The following is a 24,349-nucleotide window of genomic DNA, read 5'->3' on the forward strand; positions in this document are numbered from 1 at the left end:
GGCTGCAAGGAAAGCATATTTATTTTTCTTGCTATAGCAACAGCATCTTCTCTCCTAACAGGCAACTCGGGACTTCCAAAGACTTTCCATCTCCTACCTGCCGCCCTCCCTCCCCCACCTGGTTTTGTCATTCTCATGTTGTTGCCTGGCTTGCACACCCCAGGCTCGGCCATTTGTATGTTTATCACTGCCCTTTGCTCCTGTCCCTTCCCCAGCAGTGTTCCAGACAGGCAGAGCTGGCCACCAGCCTGCACCCAATGAGTCCATATCCCTGTGCCTGCAGGGGTGTCTACCTTGTTTTCCAGAGTATCTGCCCTTGATATTTTGCTGCAAGCAGCTGCCTGAGATGCCAGGGCATGGGAAGAGCAGGCCCGTGCCCTTGGATGGCTATCAGGGCCTGTCAATGAGCTGAGAGCCCAGGGAGAAGAGAGGGCTCTGACAGCTCTGTACTCCTGCTGAACAGCCCCCGGGGAGGATTGTGCCTGTGTTGTGCCCTTGCTCAACTGCAGCTGTTTCTCAGGAAGCACAGGTCAGTGCTGGGATAGCAATGCTGTACACATTATAAACCATAGGCAGAAAGTGAACATTATGGTGGATAACTTTATTTTGAAACAGCTTGTCAGAACAAAGTAAGTAGAACACAAACCGTGCTGGTGCTTGGCATTGGGGGCTGGTAGAGACCACCCCACCTTGGCTTGGTTGAACTGCCCTCAGCTTCTGCCCTGCCAGGGGCAGCTGCCCTACACCTGCACTGAAAACCAGGCTGACGTGTGCCAGCACTGGGCAGAAACTCTCTTGAAAAGCTCTAGGCCAGTGTGGTGCTGCATTTTTCCCCTGCCATGTCATACTATGATCTGAGAATCTTCTGAACCCTGCCAAAAAGTATTGCTGTGTTGGCTCGTGGACCAGCCCCATAGGCACAGGTGGTCCAGGAGGAGGAGATGGGGCTGGGGCTGTGCTGCAGTTCCAACTGCATGAGATGTCACTGTGCAGGAGCCAGCCCTGGCTTGGCACTTGCTACAAACCCCTTCACTGGCTGGGGTGTTGGACAGCGAGGCCAGCCTCGGAAGCAAGCAAATCATCATCATCATGGGTACTGCTGTGCCTGGGAGGGCAGAATTCCAGGCTTTAAGGAATTCCAGGCACCCCACTGAACCTGCTGCTGCAGGATGAAGGCAGCTCGGTGTCACTGCCTGCCTTGTCTGTCTGATTTCCTCACCACCCTGCTTGCAGCTCCTCCGCACCCGCTGGCAGCAATCTGTGGTTTGTGGCCTGTGTTAGCCCGGTCTCAGAAACCAAAATTTGAGGCATGCTTGTGATGTGTGCAGACAAGAACAGGAAATACGTGGTGTTGTGGGGGATAGCTGGATCTCTGGACAGAGGGTCCCAGAGCAGAAACTTCCTGTAGACTGACTCGGTGACGAACAAAACTGTAAAACAACAAGGAGGAACAAACGATGGGAAGTGCCTGTCTGCCCAAGGCTGAGCTCAGTGTCTTGCCTGACCGCTTCCGGCCCGGTGCAGCTGAGCAAGAAGCTGAGCTGTGACTGCACATGGGCAGCCCCAGCAGAGCCTGGGCTTCACTGCAGGAACTCATCGTACTCCCTGGGGAGGGGAGAGCGCTCGCAGGAGTCTCTCCTCGCTGCTGCTGGTCTAAATGTTTGGAGGGGAGAGGGAGCCATCAGAAGGGGTGCCACTGCAGCTTTGGCTCTGCTCTGGGGCTGCAAGACAGGACAAAACATAAGTGCATCTTGTGGAAGGAGGCGCTGGCTTGTCCCACTGTGGTTGTGTCTGAATGTGCCCAGCGTCCCTCTCAGCTGCACGAGCTGACCCTGCACCCATCCCTGCCGGGTACCAGGGAGCTGCCCTCAGCCCTTCTGTAGGAATTTGACCAGATGGGCAGAACACACACTCCAGGCTGGTCACAGGCAAGGGACTTACCTGCTTGGGCTGATGCCGCTCCGGGCGCTGCTCCCGGGGCTGGGCCTGCTGCCGATGTGGAGGTTTGTACAACGAACTCTTCAGGTATTTGTAGAGGTTGCTTTTTAGGTGTAAGGGGTTATAAGCAACTTCCACTTCCAAGTTGTTCAGGGCACTCTGCTCAGGAGAAAGAACTGAGTTGCTATGGGATGTGGCAAGTAGAGGCTGTGGGGTTTGTGTGTGGGGGGTTGTTGTTTTGAGCACTGGGAGGGGTGGTTTCCAGGGATGAGTGTTGCAGACACTCCATACCACCCTGCAGTGATAGGGGAGGGGATCTTTGGCTGTGCTGCTACCCACAAGGAGCACTCTTAGCTGTGTAGGAACAAGAGGCATCTGCCACCAGGTCTTAATGGATTTAAGCATTCCCTTACAAGATGCAGTCCTATCCTTCCCCATGCCCAGAATCAGCCAACAAGCTGGAGCACCCTTTCTGGGCACTGTCACCCTCAACTCTGCCTCGTAAGACTTCTTCCCACTCTCTGCAACAGACATACAACATTGCTCCAAAAGACAGGCATTAACTGTCCATGAAGAAAGCTGTAGGATATGTCCTCTGCTGGAAAGAAGTTTTGGAGTGCTCCATCATATTCCAGCTATCACTAGACATCTTCCCAGCCATTTCCTTCTCTATTTATCTGCTAAGGCTATAGCGAGAGCTCTGCCTTTCCTGGCAGCACCTGGAGCAGAGGTAGACCACTTGGCAGAACAGGAAATGCAGAAGCCTGAATCTACTGGAAGAAACAGAGGTACTCTATGTATTGATTTATCTATTGCCTAAAGCACCTCTCTCTGAAGTATGAGGAGATCTGTGTTCCCTGGCAATGAGGGAGATGGCTACAGCTTCAGCAGCAGCTGTAGGGCCTGTGCATAGGGCTGATCATTGCTCTGATCTCTGCCTGTACCGCTGGACCTTTGCACAGGGCTTAGAGCAGGGCTCCAGTGACTCCCCTGGGACCTGGGCACAGGGGTTAGAGCAGGGCTGCACTGACTCACCTCTATGGGGCCACGGATGTGCTCGGGGTGCTCAGCAAGGAGGGCTGGGAAGGCTGAAGGCAGCAGGAGCTCCCTGATGGCGACTGCTTTGACAAGTAGAGTGGCAGAGTCGGAAGGGACGATGACATAATAGGAATGCACCACAGTGTTCCAGTTTGGATTGGTGTTCTGAGGTTCGTGCCTGGCCAAAAGCATCCACTTCCTTTGCTAAATGGCAAAAGCCAAACCCGAAGTGAACAACAGGCAAGAGCCACTTTCTTCAGCGCTGTCAGCGTGGGCTGTAGTGCTCAGGAGCAGGCACACACTCACACATCAGAATAAGAACACTATTCTGCAATATGGTTGAGGACAGTATGGTATTTGTTTTTTAATTAAATGCAAGTCAATTCTTAAGAAAAACATCCAATTTTGCTTTATAACTTGTCAGTAATTGACAGTTCTCCACAGTCCAAGCCTTGGTTAATTTTTTTCACATATAGATACAGATCTAACTCCAACTCTGACATTTGCACTTCATATCCCCAAACACTGGATTTCTGATAGGCTCAAGGGTCTTCTCCAAGGTTTGATGTGCTGTAGCATCTTTCCGGTGGATGCCTTGGCTGGAAAGATTTACAAGCACAGCTCTGGCCCATAAGATGAGTTGCAGCTTCTGAAATATGTTTTCTGATGCAGGCTACAGATTTTATGGGGTTTGCACTAACTGTTCCTTTCTCTGGCAATCCCTCCCCATCACACTGCAATTTTCCCGCACTTACCAGAAGACTATGACATAAAGCATGGAAGCTGTGCTGGTTTGTTTCCAGTTCATCCCAGTCCAGCTGCCAGCAGCTCGTGGGCTTGATGATGAAGGGCAGGCCATACAGTACAGACTCACAGACACCTTCAGACTTCAGAGCCCTGCAAGCATATGGCTCCTGTTAGTGCTCTTCAGCTACTGACAGGCTGAGAATCATTTTAATAGCAGCTGCATAGTTAAAAAGTAACTTTCCCCCCCCCATAAATAAACCTCAGAAAAGACACTAGAGAGCATCACTTGTGCTATGCTCTGTGCTTACCAGCCACAAACTGCTGACAGGAAAGCGAGCACATCCTTAGGTGAAGTCACACAGCACTATGAGGCTTTGCTTGCTTTTTTACTACTAGTCCAACTAATTAGCTCAGACTCTGACATCCAATTAGTTGCTGTGGCCTCATTAGGTAGTGAGAGAACAGCAGAATTATTGCAATGCCTCTGATCTCCAGAACTTTACACTGGAGGGAAACAACCGTTGCAGAAATAACACCTATGGTGTTACACTCATCAATGCCAGTGCCACAGTACCACCACTTGTGGCTGTGCTCCTGTCTGTGAGTGGGCTGTGCTGTTCCATGGCACGAAGAGTTACAGGGCCGGGGCTATCTCACATCACAGTTTTGCTGACCAGAACTTTGAGTCCCCCAGTGCTTTATGATGATGTTCCCAGGTCCCAGGTTGACACTGCACAGGAAGAGTGAAGCTGCTGTTCCACCATCTCCCGGGTAGCGAGCGTGAGGCACGGAGCAACACTTACTTTACCACCCGGAGTTTGTGCAGCCCTGTGGCTGGCCAGGCTGCCACGTGCCAGGGAGAACTGGGATCTGCTGCTCTCCCAGTGCCGTCAGCCGGCCCCGAAAGCAGAGCTGGGTCGAGCAGTCTCTCCTGCAAGTCGCACTTCAGGCACACTGGAGAAGGAGACTGGTTTAGGTCGCTGGAAGTGTTTAGCACGTGAGACGTTCAAAGCACTTACAAAGTTAATGTTTTCTAGCAACTATTGAGGGAAGAAAACTAAAACCTGACACGAGGCTACAACCTGTCCCCGTTTTACACACATGGGGAAACAGCACATACTTGGTGTGTTAATGAAACGATGATTGGTCAGTAACTGGGCAGGCAAGCTCCAGCTTGGGCAATGAGTGGCCAGCTGGAGAGGGAGAAGCAGCTTGTTTCCCAGAGCCACACTGGGTTCAGGGCTACATGTTGCCTACAGCTTTTCTATCTGTGTCTGTGCAGAAACACAGGACACTGATGTCACTAACACTGGTGTAAAATGACACAGAGCTCCAAACAATCTCTCTGGCCTTCCACAGATTCCCTGAGTGTGGGAAGGTGAAAAAACCTGACTGCAGTGTAACTTGGCTTGCCTTGCTAGCTGTAATAAGACAATGCATCAAGTAAGAAATCCGATGTTAGGATGAAGGAAAATCAATATCATAACTGCCTGTGCTGGAGGCTGATATGGAGCTACTACACACACAAAAGTGCCCACCAGGCATTCTCATCTGCTTGCTGTGGAGCACATCAGTAATTCTCTATGAGCTTTGGTTCCAGTCTGGAACTGGCCTGTGGATCACCAGAAGACAAGTGTGCTCCCATTGTGACAGCAATGGGCATATGCACAGGAGCACCACATTGGAGAGGTGTGGAAAGGGGATTGCAGGGACTTCCCATGGCACTGCAGGAGTGACAGTACAGTCAGCAACTGGTAGAACACACCTATGTCTGCTGCAGCTGTTGGTGTTTTCAGCATTCACCCAAAGACGGATTAGGGATTTGGATTTAGACCAATAAAGGGAAAAAAAGAGACATATTCCTTACAAATTTTCCCATACATTATGATAACTGTTGGCAGCTCCAGCTAGAACATGAGCTATTTTAGCGTTAAATCACTAGATATAAATAAAAGCCAAGTCCTTTTGTAAGACAGCCTTTACTTAAGTGCAGCTCTGGCACAGACTTTTAATATTGAACAGAAGGAACGCATTTTTTAGGGCTATTCAACTCCCAGGACGTAAAAGGCCCCTTTTCCCTTGACTACATGGCTATAAATTCACATGCTCCTCCAGGCACATTTTGCTGCAGAATGGAAATTAATTGTAGCCTCAGCAGCCACGGGACATGGCAGCAAACAAGCAGCTCTCTGAGCAATAGGCTCCTATCGGCCTGAGACAACTCCCAGCTTTCCCAGTCACCCAGAGACCGCCCTTGGAGGGACCTCACTCTCTAAATGGGAGGAAACATGCCCGTGGGAAGGAATGTGCCCATGGGACAAGCCTGGATGACCTTTAAGGCTGTGGAATTCAGGAGCTCCCTGCAGAGGGGGAGAGAAAATTAAATACTTATGGTGCTCTTGGGTGCAGCAGCATGGCTGAAACCTCCCAGTGGAAGGAGGAGATGGAGCTGTTCCCTCTCCGTGCCATAGTCATGGAGCCATGTTTTAAACAGCATCTCCAAGCTGATGACATTGTCCTCTACGGTTTGCACATCAATGTCCATTCCCAGGATTGCAATATCTGCGGGGGAAAAAGGTGTAAAAGCACAAATATTTTCAGCCATAGAAAAGAACATTCTTTTGCATTTTCCACTGCATTACACCTCCTTAATACCTTGAGTGCTGTCACAAAAAAAGTGCTTCAGAAGCCATTACCATGCAAATCCCAACGCAGCACTGTGACTCCAGGGACACTGCTGGGAGCTGACCTGCTCCACAGGCCACCCCACCACCCTTTCCATCCCTGGGGTGCTGGGACTGTCTACGGCCGTCTCCAGAGAACAAGTTGTGACTGATGTGAACCATCACAGTTCACATCGCTGGCCTCAGAGACTCCTCAGTTTTAAAGCATTTCCTCCTTTTCCCTTAGCAAGGGGCACCAACAGTCCCTTGCCCTGATGCTTTGAGCCTTGCTCCCACTTCCCTGCACTGATGCAGCTGGAGAGCAGGCTGGTCGTGTTCTGGTGGTGTTGTGTTCCCTACAGATTTTAGATCTGAGCAAAATGGTAAACAATCTGCAGAGCCCATCCAGAAAAAGGTTCCCTGAGACTTGCAGAAGAATTTTTATGTTCATAAAAAATGTATTAGTGCTTTATCTTCAGTGCTTGTTTGTTGTTTCCCCCAAACAGAACTAGCTGGGACCAGTATCTCCAACCCATGGAAATACTGACCTTTGTCAGCAAAAGGTCTGGCAATGCTCAGCTGCTTTCAGCGAGTGTAATGGGGCTGGGGCGAAAGAAAGAGAATAATAATGCTCAAGTTATCAGTTAGAGGCCAGTCCATCCAAAGGCCAGGCATCCTGTCAGGTACTCCCACAGACCGTTCCCACCACAAATGCTGTGTGCATTGCTCTCTGGGGGGTTTAGATATATCACATCTCTGCTCCCTCTGCAGTCTGGCAAGCACTAATGCTTTATAATTAAAGCAACGTTGCAGATTTAGCCTCTGTCCCACAGAGGAGCTGCTCTGCAGTTTGAAAAAGCAATCCTTGTCCCTCATCAGGTGGTCTGTGTTTGTCTGGAAATGCACCTCCCAGGGAGTTCCTCTCGTGAAGAAAACAGCCCGTGTTTCTTACCCAGACTGTTCTGAGCATGTTCAAAGCTATTCGAAGATTTGCCAGCTGTGGGGGTTCAAAATATTGGAGTCTTTTCTAACTGCACTAACCTGGGAATGAGCCTATGGAGGGGATATCCTGATCCTGCTCTGGATATTAAAAATGTAAGTAGGTTCAAACAGCTGTGAAACAGACTAATGGAAGAAATACCCTCAGTGGGATGAACCTCCTGGTGCTACATCGAAATGTTTATTCCATAGTTCAACACAGCACTAATCTTGCACTTCCTGCATGCTGGATCTTGCAACTTCAATGTTCTTTACTGTATTTTTTGTAACCCCCTTTTTTGCTGTGGTTTTGGCAAATTAAATTAATTCTAAGGTCAGAGTGGCAGAACCTTGATTCCTTCTCCTCAGGACTCCCTTTTCCCACTTAGTGGTAGCAGTGCCCTGCTTTTCTCCAGCCAAGCAGTTTTATATGCAGAGACTCTCCCAGAGTCCAGAATAACCAGCCATGTCTCGCTGAGGGAAAGGAAGCTTTTAATTGGCAGTGAGAGCGTTGATGTCTCTCTAAGTGCTGGATTATAGGACTCAGTGTTTGGTTTGGTCTGCCAGCAGCTCAGTGGGATGCAGGGGCAGCACAGAGAGCCATCGTCATCTGTAGCAGACACCCCAGTCAGTGCTGTGCTGCACATGGGGGAAAACCAGTCTCAACTCCTGCTATGTAGCATTTTATTGTTTTACCAGCCTTGAGAAAGGGCTGAAATCACCAAGGAGATCTGCAAGCTAGGAAAAACAAAATGCAGGTATGAAAGTTGCAGTTATAGCAACATTGCAATGTATGGAGCTGGAACTGGATTTTGGATCACCATCTCGCTGGTTTATTTAGAGTCTGCTCAGCACCTTTTGCTCTGAAGCAAAAATAGTCCAAACAGGACCTAATAGGACTTTCAATCTCTGAATTTCTCATTGTTTAAATTCCCGCTGCTGAAAACTGTCAAATTAAGGGAGGAGTTCTTCAGAGATATGGCCAGGAAAAATCCGGGGTCTGGAGCGTACTTGCTCACTCTTTCACTAATGAAGCATGTGGCCAGGGGTGTGAGGGACAGGGCAAAAGGGAACCTGCAACCCACCTAACCATTCCCAGTCCCTACAATGACAATTGACCAGAAATTTGCTACTGTAACCAGAAAAGACAAACAGCTAGAGACAAGTAAGGCAACAACATCCAACACTGCCTGTCACTCAGTAAAAACAATACTGACATTGCTAGGAACAGGTCTTACACTAACTCTGGAAGGCATTTGGACTCAGTTTTTTAAGCTCATTATCAACTCATTGTGAGAACTTGCTGTGTGACCCAGGCATGGAACCAGGTGTGTCTTGTTCATGGGGAATTTAAGTGTCTGCAGGAAAGACCTTTAAAAGGAGACCTGTTGTGGGAAGCAGAGGCTTGTAGAGAACTCGCTGCTGTGCAACTACTGGTTGCTGAAGAAATACAACCTTAATTGCTCAAGAAAAACTGCCCTAAGCATGGAGAAGAGAAGCAGCAGGTAAGCAAGGACATTGTTAGTGACAAAAAATCAGCTAATCAAGAGGCTGAGTACCTGACTTGGTCAATGAAAGTAACTCTTCCCAGAACTGTGCAATATGTAGTCCAGGAGAAAGGACTAAAGGGGACCCTTGGAATTGCAAATGGCCTGCCTGTCTCTCCTGCCTCTCCTTTCCCCACTACCTGCTTCGAGGACTCAGGTTGCCTCTGACTGCACCGAGGATCTTTTGATCAGGCAGTCAAGTGCCCAGTGTGATGTTCAGCAGCAGAAGGGGGGTGTGTGAGTCAGTGTGTTATCCCCATAAACTCAGTGCATTTTTCTCTTTAATCCCTCAGTGCAACTGTATTGTACACGATGTAAATTTTAAGTAATACTTAGAGCTGAATTAATGCATGAATTTTTGCCCAAATGTGCTAAAGCTCCAGAGAAGTGCTGTGGTACAAACTTCCCACTGTTCCTCCAGGCACAGCAGTTCTCACTTACCTAAGTGACATTAAATGGCACAAAGGTAAGTGACAGATATCAGACCAAAGCAAGAACTATTGGCTGTCCTGCTGCCCAAACTTCCCTGAGCACCTTGTTTGCCTTACACTCACCACTGCTGCTGGGCTCTTCTGCTGGCACACACTGCTCCACATCCTCGGGCTCCAGGAAGTCTCTCTTCAAAACCTCAATGACTTGTAGTCTTCGCAGACTCACAAGGTCTACATCTTTTAACTTCTTTTCCAGCTGTTTTACCATTTCTTTGCTGGACTGGCTAGTCAGAACTGTGATCTGAAACACAAACCAGAGTGTGCAAGAGCTGCCTCTGCCCTAATCCTCACTAAAAATATCTCATCCATTCAAAAGCAGATTTGAAAGCATTTTTTTTTGAACTTTGGCTTACATTTAAGCCAATATGAAATGCATTGAGAAGGTCACTGGAGGAACATCTACAGGTTTTGTGCCACTGCTGGAAGATGGAACAATTTACAGGTGTCTTGTGCTTTGCACGTACAGTCAGTGAGTCTGTGTGTGTAAGGAGGGACTTGCCTTGACACCACTTCCTCCCATTACTCTGTCACTTATAGCTCAAATAGACTAAATCCAGCCTTCTCACTTGAAAGCTGAATGGGAATTTTATATTTGTTAAAGAAGTGTACAGTCTGTCCTAAAGATATTTCTTAAGAGAGCAACAGTAGGTGTGATACCCACTGCCCAGTTTTGGTGTAATACTAAGTAACTGCAAAGAGTTTTTAGAAGAGTTTCTAGAAATCTGTCAGGCATGTTTAACACCAGCGTTCTGGGTGAGGACTCTCTTCTGTGTGCCTGTGTATCTGAGGGTCTCAGTGCAGCAGCTGGAGCACAGCTCAGGTGGGAGGTCTGTGTGTGATTGCCAGTGAAGGTCAGAACAGAGCAGACGGTGAGGGGGTGACATGGCCTGGGAACCAAGGGGGTTCCAAGGGTGAGAACGTGGGAGGAGCTGGCTGGTGGAGGGATGACGAGAGTCCTGGCCAGGTCTGAGTGTGTCTGTGTGTAAACATGACAGTTTGTACCAGTAACTGGAGCCTTGGGGACTCATATGTCCAGATGCCAGAAACTAGGGAGACTGGGATCTAGGAGCAGGTACTGGGTAGACTGAGTGTCTGAGACCAGCTGCTGGAGTGATCCACGTTGTAGGGATGGAGATAGAGATGTGTGTACACACACATTTATTTATGCACACGTATATTCCTGCAGGTGGATCTCCTCCTGCTCAGACAGAGAGGGGGGCAGGCTGAGGCCACCGGTGCACTTTTGTGCGTGTGAATGCTCTGAGTGTCTGTGATCTGTGTGAACACATATGCCTGTACATATGTGTTACATGTGTGTTCTGTGTTCATTTGCCTGATGGGAATATGAGCTCAGCCTCGCAATTGGTTGGGCCTAGGGGCATGGAGCTGTGTCAGCCTTGTTGATACCAGATCAAGCCTAATTTCCCTAACAAAGTAAACCTCTCCAACCAAACTTCTCCCTAGTGTTTGCCTCTGAGTTACTGGGAATAAAGATATTATCATGGTCACCTTTTAGGAACTAATGCAAATGGCTTGCAGGAACTGTTCTTAAGCTGGGGGTAGCTGAACTGTCTAAAAGATATAATTATCTTTTGCAGAGCTATAGAAAGAGCATTTACTACACTGATGGACATTTATTTCATCAAAACCATGGCTGTATTACATCTGTAGCATGTCACCTCCAATTTACCCTTTTCACAGCCCGAGTCAGACTGGCACATGCTGGTCAGAGACCAGGAGAAATATTTTACCACATACAAAAGCTGAGGTAGCTACTGTGACTTCCTTTTGTTTTACCACAGTTTCTAGATATAATCCCTTAATGCCATTATACTTTCTAATCTCACAAAAAACAGGCTACTGGTGACTTGAAAAATGCTTTTCATCCTATTGCAGGTTGGCCACATTTCCTGCCCTGTAACTGCTACTGAGATTCAGTTTTGTTGATGCTGATGATTTTTCCCCGCCGAAGTCAGGATCTCAAAAGAGTAAGTCATTCTTTCTACTTTTAACTACTATTGGGTTTTAAATGACTGCAGATTGTAACAAAGTCTGCCTCCTATGCTTACTGGTCAGCTAGGAATATTCTTGCATCTTTGTGTTTTATCTGTTATGAAAATGCCCATTTGCCTAAACAGCTGATTTGCACGAGCAGATTGCCAGTGGCACCCCTGTGCTCTGAACAGCGGCCCTCGTGGTCTCACACTGCAGCAATAGAGGTTCATGCCTGCACGGGCACTCATGTTCCTGCTACTCACACACAGGCACCTGCAGCTTCTGGGGCTGTTTCTTCACCCCCCTGCTGTGGGCCTGTCCCTGTGATTCCTGCCTGGGCCTGGCTGTCCCAGGGAGCTCTGCAATGCTGCTCCCTGGAGTGCAGCTCAGGAGTCTCTTTTACGTGGAGGAAAGCACGTGGAAAGCCTTTTGGTTTAACTTGTTTTACTTTAGAAGTGTAACAAAAAAAGCAAAAGCCAAAGAGTGCCTCTTTCAGCAGAGAAGGCTTCAAAAACAGAAACGGTGACTTGTGGGAGATGCCAAGGACTCAGGCACCACATATAATCTGCCTCATACAGTTGAATTTAACAGGGTAAATGCTTACTTTAACTGGCCTATGTTATCCAGGCTTCACTTCCAAGCAGGAAGCATTAACCCCCCATATTTTCTATTTCTTCAAAAGATACTGTATCTGAGCAAAGCCACTCAAAGGTCCTCTGAGAAAAGGAAACAGAAATAAAAATTCAACTTACTCTGCATAAAAAATTGCTTGTGATGAAAAAAAAAATGCAATCACTTAAGAATCTGAAGCAGAAAGCTGCCTTTTTTAGAAACATGGCCTTCTGCCTGTCTGTGATCACAGCCTGTCACTGCAGCATGTCTTACATCCCCTTGCAAAGAGAAGTACAAAATACTTGCATCATCTAGAGGAACAAGGATTGCTTAGTGGAGTATAAACTCCCTATACTCATGGATAGCTTAATTTTTAATGTAGCTTGTTCCTTCTACTATACTAGAAGTCATCCTGGACTTCGTTGTGTGTCAAAAAAGGTCTTGTCTCCAGTGTGTACTCAGTCTGTTCCAACCCCCAGCTTTACAAAAGCACAAATCCCATTTGAAATGGCAGGAAAGATACCTCAAGGCCCTAAGAAAACACAGAAAAGCAGAAAATCAGCAGAAAGACTTCCTGGATAGACAAGTGAGTCCCAATTACAGCTAGGAGAGTCTGCCTGATCACAGCATGACTCTGTGTGACACCAGAAGGGTTTAAGGATCTAAACAAAATAAAAGGACTCCTGAAATTTCACTCATGGGACTCTCAATTTGTTTTTATGACTGATAAAGCTCCAAAGCCAGGTGGACCCTGAGCTGGTGAAGTCTGAAACAAAAGATTGTTTGGAGCTGATATTTGCTGACGTCCAGAGGAAAACACCATTTCTTTGAGTCCTTCCCCCTCTAACTCCCTGTTCTTTCACATCAGTTGGTACTGCTTAAAGCTCCACTTCCTCGTGAACCTTGCTCTGTTTTCTACCTTCATATATCTGTTCTCAAGTGTTATTAGCAACTTCCCTCCTTCTTATGCAAGCACACGCACCCAGCTGAGAACACAGCCACCAAACTCTCTTAGATCCTGTCCCAGGACATCCAGTTGATAGGACTGCTGTACATATAGTTTTCCCTAGATAATGTCCCCTTTTCCACAGGAATCTGTCCAGAGGGATTCAAGGACTTGGTATCTCCATCCAGGATTTCTGGACAGTGGATCTCTGAAACAGCCAGACTGCTGAATACCTAAAATGTTCTGGCATGTTCACTGTACATGAGATTATACATTTATAAAGCATGATTGGTGAAATGAGATGGCTTCCACTACCTTTGCAACATTTTCTTACCTCAACAGAACTGTTTGTTGAGCCTCCTGCTGCTGTGTGTCTGCTGTATTGTTTGAATTGCTGCAATCCATCCTGCACAGCTTGTACCACTCCACTTCCCCCCTGTGGGAAAGAGCCTTCTGCTGGGAGCAAACGCAGCTCCGAAATGCAGGCTTGAATTCGCGCAAAGTTTTCTTTCACTTGCTGCAAAACAGCGTTCAATGAACACGAGAGACTGTTAAACAAATAACATGAAATAGCTTTCCATAATGTGGAAGGTTTTTTGAATTCACAGCACTGAGCTCAGACTGGGGGCAGGAGCCAAGTATGAACCAGGCTGGCCAGGATTGTTGCAGACCTCTCTGTCTCCATGCAGTATTAGTTCAGGCCATCTGGTATCTCTTACCCACCCGTGACCTTTCCTTAGCACAGACATGACAATGCCAGGGAGCACCATCAGCTGGAGGTGCTCTGCTCACAGTCCTTATTCAGTCCCACATTAAAAGCCTTTGATGCTTTAATGCTCACCTCCTATCTTGTCACCATTTGCTGTCCTCCACAGTTATCTAGGTACTTTCTGGTTTTCTTTTCTTTGCCCCCCTGCCCTTTCCAGGGAAGCTCCTTGGACTTGTCAGACCCTTTTGGGGAGACCATAAACAAGCACCCAGGAAAGAGTAAGACAAAGGTTACCATATATGACACTTCCCCATGTATTCTCCCAGTCTTTATTTTCAGCTCTGGGGCTTTTCTGACTTCACATGATTTGTCTAACAAGCACCCTTTAATACAGCTCTACCTTGGTTCCTCACTGAGAAGTGTCAAGTCTCTCTAGCTGAACCAGAAAGACACTGTGCTCACAGCCTGCCCTGTTGAGACATGGGCAAATTCAGGGGGGCAGGAGAAGTAATGGAGCCCTGGTATTTCTGAGGAAGGCTGAAATGGAACACATACTCACCAGGCAGAGTCGTAAAAGTGTTCCTGACTCCAGACGCAGCAGAGGACCAGATACCATTATTAGTGAAATTAGGTCCACCGAGTCATAGAAACATACAGAATGTCCTGAATTGGAAGGGACCCCCAAGGATCATCCAGTCCAACTCCTGGCCCTGCACAGACACCCCAACAATCCCACCCTGTCCCTCAGAGCGTGGTCCAAACACTCCTGGAGCTCTGGCAGCCTTGAGGCCGTGACCACTGCCCTGGGGAGCCTGTTCAGTGCCCAACCACCCTCTGGGAGAAGAACCTTTTCCCAAGATCCAACCTAAACCTCCCCTGACAAAGGTACAGCTGCCTCCTTGGGTCCTGCAACTGGTCACAGAGAGAAGAGATAGGTACTGCCCTTCATGAGGAAGCTGCAGACCCCCATGAGTTCTGCCCTCAGTCTCCTCCAGCTGAACAAACTAAGCGACCTCAGCCACTCATAGTCTGAAGAAGACAGTCACCTTGAAACACTTTACTGTTCCTAAAAGTGAAAGAACAGCTCTGAAAAACAGCTTCAGTACAACATCAGATATCTAAAATAAAGAGATGGCTCCCAGAGCAGAACACCTAAAGAAAGCTGGGGAGAAGGGGAGTGGGGGCTCACAGTCTGGATGCACACGACTGACTCAAGTCTTTGTGTGAGCTATGCTGTCTTGAACACGTCCAAGATAAATGCAGTATTATGGCAAAAGAGCTGATGTGATGACCAGTCATGCAAACAAGAGGGGTATTTTTAATTCTCTATACAGCATTGCTGAGTCCAGTATTGGAATCAAAAAAACAGCAGAGTGAATACACGGAAGGGCTTGGAAGTTATTAAGGGGTTGTAAAAATGCCTTGCAGTTAGACTTATAATGTGTTCTCTTTGATTTACCAGCTAGAAGACTGAGAAAGGACTTGCTTCTATTTAGAGGAAGAAAGGATAAAATACAAGCAGGTTCTTCAATCTAGCCAAAAGAGTAAATATATTAACAAATCCCTGGAAGCTAAAGCAAATAAATTCAAATTAGAAACCAGGGGCAAGTTTCACAATGACAGTGATTAACCACTGGAAGAAATCATCAAGAGAAGTACTTGATTATCCACCCTGTAGTATCTTCAGACCCAAGCTAGATGGCTTTCTGGAAGAAGTGCTTTAACGATATATGGGTACTTTGGTGAAATATAATAGCCTGTAATATGAAGAAAGCCAAACAATGATCTAAAGGTTCCCGTCTTTAAAAACTGTGACTATCAAAATGAGGAACTGTTGTTTAAATTACAAAGACATCTGATCATGAGCAGCAGAGTCATAATACTCATAAGTAGAGGGACTGTGTCAAAGGTCAGACATCCTCTGGTGAGCCACAATTACCAGATTAGATCGGAGGCAGCTGTCAGCCAGCACATGCTGGACCAGTGTCAGGACATACCCAGTAAACATAAAAGTGGGTATTTGGCCCCAAACACTCACAAACTAACTTGGACATAATGCAGACTCACAGAGAGCACGCCTGGAACCAGCTGTGAAACAGATCCCCGAGATCATCCTGCAGTGACATGTGACAGGTCAGGATGAATTACCAGTAAATTCATCCTAGGAAGCAAGACAAGTGTTTGCTCTTAAAGTGCCTAATCAGAGTGATTCCACAGTATCTTCAGAAAATGTTTCTTTGGTATTCCCTTAGTCATCCATGTCCCACTATCTAGAGCCTGTCCTATAAAATAAAGCAAGTGGCTGCGTGGTACTTGGCTGCTGGCTGAGGTTAAACCACGACACATCATTAGCCACATTCTTCTTGCAGATCACATTTGGTAAATTACTGTTATCTCCGATTTTTTATTTTTCCCAGTTGGTCTCCACCTTTCCTGAGATGTGAAAACTTGACAAAACCTTTCAGGATGTTTTCACCATTGCTGTATAAAGTGGAAGGGTTAGTTCTGTGTGTTTACATTAATGTTGTGTAAATGAGATTGCTCAGTGTGACTGTTTCTAACACTATGACTTCATAGATTCTTGTGCACTTTATGATGCTGCTTGCCATTCTCCATCTACACTTATTCCACTGCATAGCCCCAGATGAGTGCAGTGCTTGTTCTTATTGACTTAGATCTATATATTTAAAAGCTGTGTAGATGTGGTGCTTAGGTACATGGTTTAGTGGTGGAGTTGGCAGTGCTGGGTTTAGGATTGGACTTGATGATCTTAGAGGTCTTTTCCAACCAAAATGATTCTGTAATTATATGATTTCAGGATATTTCTCAAATTTGGCAATAATATTTTAACTCTGCACTTCTTCTTTTAAATATCTGGAATCTCTCCCACAGTGGTAATATTTTTTCACTGTCCAAATTATTACAGCTTGGGTTGTGTTTGATAATTTTGATAGAACAGCAGTACAGATAGTGCAGAAAGTAGCATATGAAAGGTACAACAGAAGTTTTAGACGAGGACAAAGCCTAATTTATGCATGTGAGCAGCTTCACAGATCAAAAATATTACACTTCTTTTAAACTTCACTTTTCATAAAATTCTGTGAAACTATGCTTTTTGAGAATGATTCATTTTTAGATCCATATTTGCAGTAAATCATAACTTTCTCTCCTGAGTGCCAACCATGTCTTGCACTCCCGTTTGCCAGATCCCCAGGGCCCAGTTTCCCCATACCGTGAAGGGCAGCAGACACTCCTGCTGGGGCTGCACCACGTAGAGGCTCAGCAGGGGCACACGGCAGGGCCCTGCCAAGCCACATGCCAGGCACAGCGTGTTTTCCAGAGCCTCGCAGAGCACAGAGCAAGTATTGGCCCAGGAAGGGGACGTGACGTCCACAACGAGAATCCGCGATGGCTGCTGGCAGTGGGCTTTAGGAGCAGGAAAAGTTCTCCGTGTTTCTGAGAGTAATTTTCTGGAATTCATGGCTTCTGAACACAGGTATTACATATCCAATTATCCATCTGCATCTGAATGGGAGAAATAAACAAAGAACAGCAACGAGTGAGGTCTCCCTTTCCCATTCAATTTAAAGCAACCTGAGGCACAGCAGACAGTAATGACTGAAGTTCCTACATCTTTCTCCAAAGCAATCGTTGTTCCTACTCTAGGATAAACCCACACAAGACAAGGGAAAATGCATGTGGTCAGAAAACAAAATGTTTCAACTAAAGACTCGTGGCAGATACTGTCTTACAGGTTCAGCTGGAGCAGCTACCAATGTTGGCAGCACACGTGAGCTGTGTGAGATGTCTCATGATCCCCTAGTGTGGCTCAGGTGCATCCATGGCCAGCACACAAGGGATCTTCAGCAGCTGATGGAAAGCAAGACTATGAAATCCTCCTCCTAATTCTGCAGTGGCCAACAGGTTCTACCCAAACACCAAGGAGAAACAGTCCCTGCTTCTTCATACCCAGCAGTATAAGACAAGTAGCTGCTATATCCAAAAAAGGACAGCACGATGCATCAAAAAAATATTGCATATACATAAATATTACTTTGTGGATGTGGACAACCAACTCTTGTCCTTCAGACTGTCTAACACCTGGCATAAGCTCTCTGCACTGACAAAAGCTTTGATGAACACAGCACTGCCTCATCTTGTTCAACAACGTGGGAGCACTGCAAACATTAAAGTACCTGCAATGTCAGAAACTCCAACAGAAATTACTTCCAGCCAAGTACCACCTTTGTTTCTCAGAGCTGGCTGGTGATGGGAATGCTGTGCAGGGAGGTGGCTGTGCTTCACCTGTCCCAGAGCTGTGCCAAGTGACACAGAGGTTTGTTAGAACACCTCAGGAATGCAGCCAGTGTCAGGTGACAGCTTGCACAAGGCAGGCAAGGAAAGATGAGGGCTCCCTGATTCCCCATCATCTTTGTGTGGGAAGAGAGGCAAGGCCTCTTGTTGCAAGGCCCTGGGAGAGCACGGATCCCTTCAGCACACGAACAGAGCATGTGGTCAGGACCCATTTCTCCCCCACCTCTTTTTGTCCGTTTCCTTTCATATCCACCCTTTCATCCATCAGCACCACTACATATCATCTCTGCATGCATAAGGCTCAGCTGGTGCTTTGAGAGACCTCCCCACAATCTTTCAGAAAATGTGACCGTTTCTGGGAAACAGTCCCAGAGAAGCAGAGAGGAGCAAACAGGAGTGTGCTGTCAGGTCTTCTGCCTCGTGTGTACAAAACAGAGGAAACCGCTCAGCCCCAAGCGAACACCTCGCAGTTTGTCTCAAAGATGTGGAGGCAAAGGATTGAGATGTGCTCATCCACAGACCTGGAATGTGATGTTTGTTCCCCTACCCATCTCCCTTCAATATATACATCTTAAGCACTAGAGCCAGCATTTTCCTGTTAATTTTTTTCCTTTGCGAACAAAGTGCCTTCATAAAATCTTCTCTTCACTAAATCTGCACAAAACACTCAAGTGCTCTTTGTAAGGATATTGAAAATGTTTCAAAAATGTGTCTTGGTCTTGGTAATAACAGTACTATGTAACCATGCAAGTCTACCTGTGTCCAGAAAAGTGTTTTTATAATTGCATATACCTTCTCAATAGGAACTAGAATAAACTCTTTCTTCCTACAGCTGTGTCAATTCCCAGCACAATTAGTAAGTTTGAAGCATCTTCTGTACTGGCTCTGGTCAGAACCCAGGCCAGTATACATGGCTGTCATTTGTGTGGTATGTTCAGCTCAGACAAACAGCTCTTTTATGTTCACCAAGGAGACAAGATACTGTATTTCCCACAGCCTCCAGCACTTTGGAGTAAGAGTTTCTGTAAGTCTTGAAAGGAGCAAGAAATGCTTTTCCATTTGGCTGAAGTATCATCAGAAAAAAGTCTGTATTTCTAGGATGCTTGTCAGTGAAGGCAAAACAGTGATCACAGCTTGAATTCCAAAACTGAGGCTAACACTTCGGAGCTGGTGAAAATGTTATACATCTAGATCATGGAGATACGTGTACATATCTTGCTTTGACTAGTCCTCTGATATAATTTCATTGTCAAATGAAAAACTGCCAGATACCACTTTAATTGGTGTCTCTTCTGGACCTTTACAATTTGCAGGAGAGCTTCCTAAATTACATCACTGAATCTGGGAAAATACTTGTCTGTCTGAATTTTTTTGCGATGAGGCTTCATACCACTGAGCTCTGCAAGCCCCCAGTGCTTTCTCAAACAAGGAAACAAAACCCACCCAGCAGTCAGAATCTACGAGAGTTGGGTCTTTGATTTGCATTGGGTTCAGAGAGAAAAACGAGCCTTGATGCTGAAGTAGACACTGTTTTCCTAAACTTGAATGAATTCTCTCACTCTTGACACTTTACAGGACTATGCTTATTTTAAAATGCATTTGTAAAATAGCTCTCTCATCAGCTATACTCTTTACCAGCTGAGTGAATTTCATTTCTTCATAATTGTTGTGTTTTAATTAATCTCTGCTTAGCAACATTAATATGATTTATATGCAGCTCTCCGTACAATATCTGACGTACAGTGTAAACTGCCCACCTCTGTTACAGCCTCCTGTCACGCTTGGCTCTGGGGAGGTTGGAGAGCTGAAGAATTTGTATACTGGTCTAACTGGTTGCTGTGGTAAAATGGCATCTCCATTTAAGCAGCAAGTGAACTGACAGAGGGTCCATCCTAAGGGATTACTCCACAATTCAGTGTGCAGGAGTGAAAACTGTTAGTTCTGGCAGCTGCTATGACATTAACTTCTTGCTCAATAAAAGAGAACTTACCAGCTGTCAGAGCTAACAGTGATGTACATTTTGCTCAATGCAAGAAGACACAAATTCTTCAGAACTAGAAAGACAGGGACAGAAAAAAAACTTTATCAGATTGTGTGCCTTGTGGTTGCTGAGGACATTCTGCACTTGCACATCATCCTGTGTGCTTAATTTGTTCCAGTTATACAAAACCATCAAATAATATCCAAGTCTAAGAAAATAACACCAAAGCCACTGCTTAAAGAGTATTAAGGATAGCTGTTTTAAAAATGTGCCATTTTCTGAGTAAGCTTCAAGACCCTGGGAAACATGAATATTCTCATGTGGAAAACAGATCAAGCTGCATAAATAAGTGGGTTTACTAGAGAATAAACCAGCAAGCCATTGAGAAGCCTGAGGCATGGAGTGGCTGTGCAGTGGTGATGGCCTCTGTTGTGCATCTTTTTGTCCACCTAGCCTAGAAAGGAAGGTATTTATTTTAAAAGGTGGGGATGAATAGAAGAATAAAAACAAAAAAAGCAACAGAGCACAAAATCAAGCTACTGAAAACAAAATTATTCAAGATCCTATATAACAGAAGATATTATGTGTTATTCTATACAGCAGTGCTATAACCAATCATAAATAAATGGCTTTAGGCTTGTGCTTTTATTGACATAAAATCACCAAATCTTCATGAGAGTAGTCACTTTATATTAGTGTTAAAATAACTCATTATAACCTTTATAGATTTTTTTTCCTTAAAAGAAGAGGAACTATAACATTAGGAGAGTTTAGAAAAAGGCATTTTCTAGTTCTGAAGAAGCAAGTAATGATGAAACCTTATCAAGCAGTGTGTGGACAGAGCAGCAGAGCAAGGACAAGCTGCCACATAATGCACATAGTGCCCGAGTGCTCCTGTTGAACAACAGCCAATTCATAAAACCCACCAGAAGTGCTCTGAGGAAAGCTGTGTTATCATGGGGGACTTGTGTTTGAGTGATGGGCTGGAATTCCCAGAATTAAATTTTATAGGTACTGTAATATCTTTTTGACGAGATTATACATACAGTTAATGAAGCCTCATGGGGCAGGCGCTCTGTCTTGCCTGGAATCTTGATTATGGAACTAGGATGACATGCTGTCAACACACACACTAACCTGATATAAACCTGCATAATTCATGAGCCCCAGCACATGCTGCACACAAGGAATCAACACGGAGGCTGCTTTAGTGGGCACATGGGAAATCCTGAGATATACCCACGTACTGGAGCAGACTCACGTCTCCAGGATGAAGGACCACCGCCTCCCTAAGGTCCTGCTTTATGCTGAACTTGCCACCGGCTGCCGCAAGAGAGGAGCCCCAAAGAGAAGATACAAGGACTCCCTGAAACAACATCTCAGCCTTGGCCATATTGATCACCACAACTGGTCTACTCTGGCCTCCAATCGGGAGGCCTGGAGACACACCATCTATAACGCAGCTGTCTCCTTTGAGAACACACGCAGGATCACCCTCGAGGAGAAAAGGCAACGCAGAAAGAACCGTGTTCTGCAGAATACACCATCTAAGGAGTCTTTCTGCTGTGCCTTTTGCAATCAGATATGTCTGTCTCGTATTGGCCTCATAAGTCACCAACGTGCCTGTAACAAATGTGGATAGAGCCTTCCCAAATCTTCGTTTGCGAAGCCCAGCCATGATATATGGAGCAGCCTGGAATCGTCCTCCAGTTCATGTGTTTCGATGGCTCCTCTAACAGAACAACTTCTATCCTGGATGTGACCTCTGAGTCTAAATTTTCTGAGTGTAACATTCTCACAGGTTTATATTCCCTGTACATTTTTTTAAAGCTTTAGATAGTAACACTCCCTCCCTTGTGAGCTCTGTGGCTGGATCCTCAGAGCAAGGAGGATACACCTCACAGCAGCCTGCTGCCCTTGTCTTCTGGCCCACAGGGAAACCTGCAAATCCCACCCAGAACATGAGGACCTGGCCATTGAGGTCTCTAAACTGGCCAGCCTCGAACATCACAAGCCAGCTCTGCTCCATGGCAGTGCTTGGGAAGGGCAGATCCCCCTGCTCCGCTTTGCCCACAGTCGGTGCCTGCTGGAGAGGGGCAGGTGGGGAACAGGGCGAGTCCCGGGCAGGTGGACAGGGCAGGTGAAGTGGGTGAAACACTGCCTGTGCCAGTCCTCCTTCAGAAACAAACCTGGAGTCCTTCAGGCAGGGCCCTGCTGCAGGGGATGGGCTGGGACAGCCATGCTTGGCTGTACAGAACTGGGACACTGTGCAGGGCTGTACAGGGCTGGGACACTGTGCTGGGCTGTACAGAACTGGGACACTGTGCAGGGCTGTACAGAACTGGGACACTGTGCTGGGCTGTACAGAACTGGGACACTGTGCTTGGCTGTACAGAACTGGGACACTGTGCAGGGCTGTACAGGGCTGGGACACTGTGCTGGGCTGTACAGAACTGGGACACTGTGCAGGGCTGTACAGGGCTGGGACACTGTGCTGGGCTGTACAGAACTGGGACACTGTGCAGGGCTGTACAGGGCTGGGACACTGTGCAGGGCTGTACAGGGCTGGGACACTGTGCTGGGCTGTACAGGGCTGGGACACTGTGCTGGGCTGTACAGAACTGGGACACTGTGCTGGGCTGTACAGGGCTGGGACACTGTGCTGGGCTGTACAGAACTGGGACACTGTGCAGGGCTGTACAGAACTGGGACACTGTGCAGGGCTGTACAGAACTGGGACACTGTGCTTGGCTGTACAGGGCTGGGACACTGTGCAGGGCTGTACAGGGCTGGGACAGTGTTGGGCTGTACAGAACTGGGACACTGTGCTTGGCTGTACAGGGCTGGGACAGTGTGTTGGGCTGTACAGAACTGGGACACTGTGCAGGGCTGTACAGGGCTGGGACACTGTGTTGGGCTGTACAGAACTGGGACACTGTGCAGGGCTGTACAGAACTGGGACACTGTGCTGGGCTGTACAGATGCCGGGACAGCCACGTGTTCATGAAGGTAGACAAGCTACAGAGGGGTGTCAGGGCACACCAGCAGCTTTGCTGGGGTCTTTCACATCCCATCTGTGTTTTCCAGGCATTATTTCTTGCTGCCATGGCATCTTTCTCTGTACTGGCCACTGTGTGAGCCACAGACCAGGGAGGTAATCACTAGGTTTGCTCCTTTAATGAGCTTCATGAAATTCTGGCAGGGGAGCACTGCTTTCATGCTGGTCACACCCCTGCCAGTGAGACCTGGGATGAAGAGGCCTCCCAGCCCGTACTCCCAGAGTTTCTGTGGAGCTGGGAGGATGCACCAAACGTCCTTATGTCTTTCCAGAGGGGTCCAGCTTTTCCCCCAGCCTGGAGCCTTGATTGAGCATTTAGGGACTGCAATGAAAGCAAAAGCAAGAATAAAAACCTCTGCCCCATCTCTGCTCTTTTGATTTGTTTTAAGGTGCACCTTCCACTCCTATGCTCTGTTCCTCACAGTCTGGATGCCTTAAACGCACCGAACAGGCAGGGAAAGTAAAGAGTAACTTAACTACTCAGGTTTTTCTTTTTTCTCTCCCAACTTCGAAATATCATCGACAAGATTTTACACAAGTGAATCTGGAAAAAAAAGATCCTTTTCCCTGCCGTGTATGTGGTTTGGAGTCGGGCCCGGGGTTTGGAGTCGGGCCCGGGGCGGTGCCCGGTCCCGCACCCGCCGTGGGCGCTCCCCGCTCCCGCATTTCTCCCGGGTGGTTCCCTTCAGTGCTGGGAATGCCGCGGCTCTGGGCACGGACCCACCTCGGGGCGCCGACTCCCGGTTCCCGATCCCGATCCCGATCCCGATCCCGATCCCGATCCCGATCCCGATCCCGATCCCGATCCCGTGCCGAGCGGGTCCCGGAGCTCCGCGGGCGGGACTCGGCTCCGCGCATGCGCAGGGCCGGCCCGCGCCGGCTCGTCCTTGGCGGGACCGGGCGGGCGGGAGCGGAGCCATTGCTGAGGAACCCGGGATCTGAGGCGAATCCAGGTACGCTAGTTCATGCTCCTGCTTGTAAATACAGAGTATTTTATTCTGGCTTTTAATGTTGTTGATACTTTTAAGAGATTCTTCAAGATTTGTTTGGAGTTCAGCGTAGCATGGAGCTCTTGATTTATTGTCTTCTTCTTCATACATGAATTTATCTGTTGTCTTTCATGTCATACCAGAGACTAAATACCTGTGGAACCATCAACATAGCTAGAGCTGTCATAATTCATGGTAAATGTTGGTAAAAGGTTTTCAAAAACCCTCTCAATCCTTGTACCAGCTATATCTTTAAACATGATAATTTCCGATGTTAAAAGAATCCCGTTAGATTTTTGGCGTGAGTAGCTGCTCTCCACAGGCATCCTTTGTGTTCGTATCC

General features: G+C 47.1%; 1 protein-coding gene across 4 annotated transcripts; it reads right to left on the minus strand.

The window, feature by feature from the left end:
* Positions 1-580: 580 nt before the first annotated feature.
* Positions 581-23,788, minus strand: LOC113992903 (meiosis 1 associated protein). Of its 4 annotated transcripts, none has more exons than XM_039388233.1 (11): positions 23,742-23,788; positions 16,897-17,189; positions 13,290-13,472; positions 9,466-9,643; positions 6,112-6,285; positions 4,527-4,677; positions 3,732-3,873; positions 2,974-3,180; positions 1,942-2,097; positions 1,603-1,721; positions 1,207-1,430 (listed from the first exon to the last, which is right to left on the minus strand). In XM_039388233.1, exons 2-11 carry the CDS (start codon positions 17,143-17,145, stop codon positions 1,289-1,291), a joined length of 1,701 nt encoding a protein of 566 aa, XP_039244167.1. In that variant the 5' UTR covers positions 17,146-17,189; positions 23,742-23,788; the 3' UTR covers positions 1,207-1,288. The 4 variants fall into 4 exon arrangements, with proteins under 4 accessions (XP_039244169.1, XP_039244167.1, XP_039244168.1 ...); XM_039388234.1 differs by lacking the exon at positions 23,742-23,788 and adding an exon at positions 19,969-20,032; XM_039388235.1 differs by lacking the exon at positions 1,603-1,721 and having other exon boundaries at positions 581-1,430.
* Positions 23,789-24,349: the final 561 nt, after the last annotated feature.

This window comes from Pipra filicauda, unplaced genomic scaffold (genome assembly GCF_003945595.2).
Source record: "Pipra filicauda isolate LSUMZ 115617 unplaced genomic scaffold, ASM394559v2 scaffold628_size223124_pilon, whole genome shotgun sequence".
In the NCBI taxonomy this organism is placed as follows: domain Eukaryota; kingdom Metazoa; phylum Chordata; class Aves; order Passeriformes; family Pipridae; genus Pipra; species Pipra filicauda.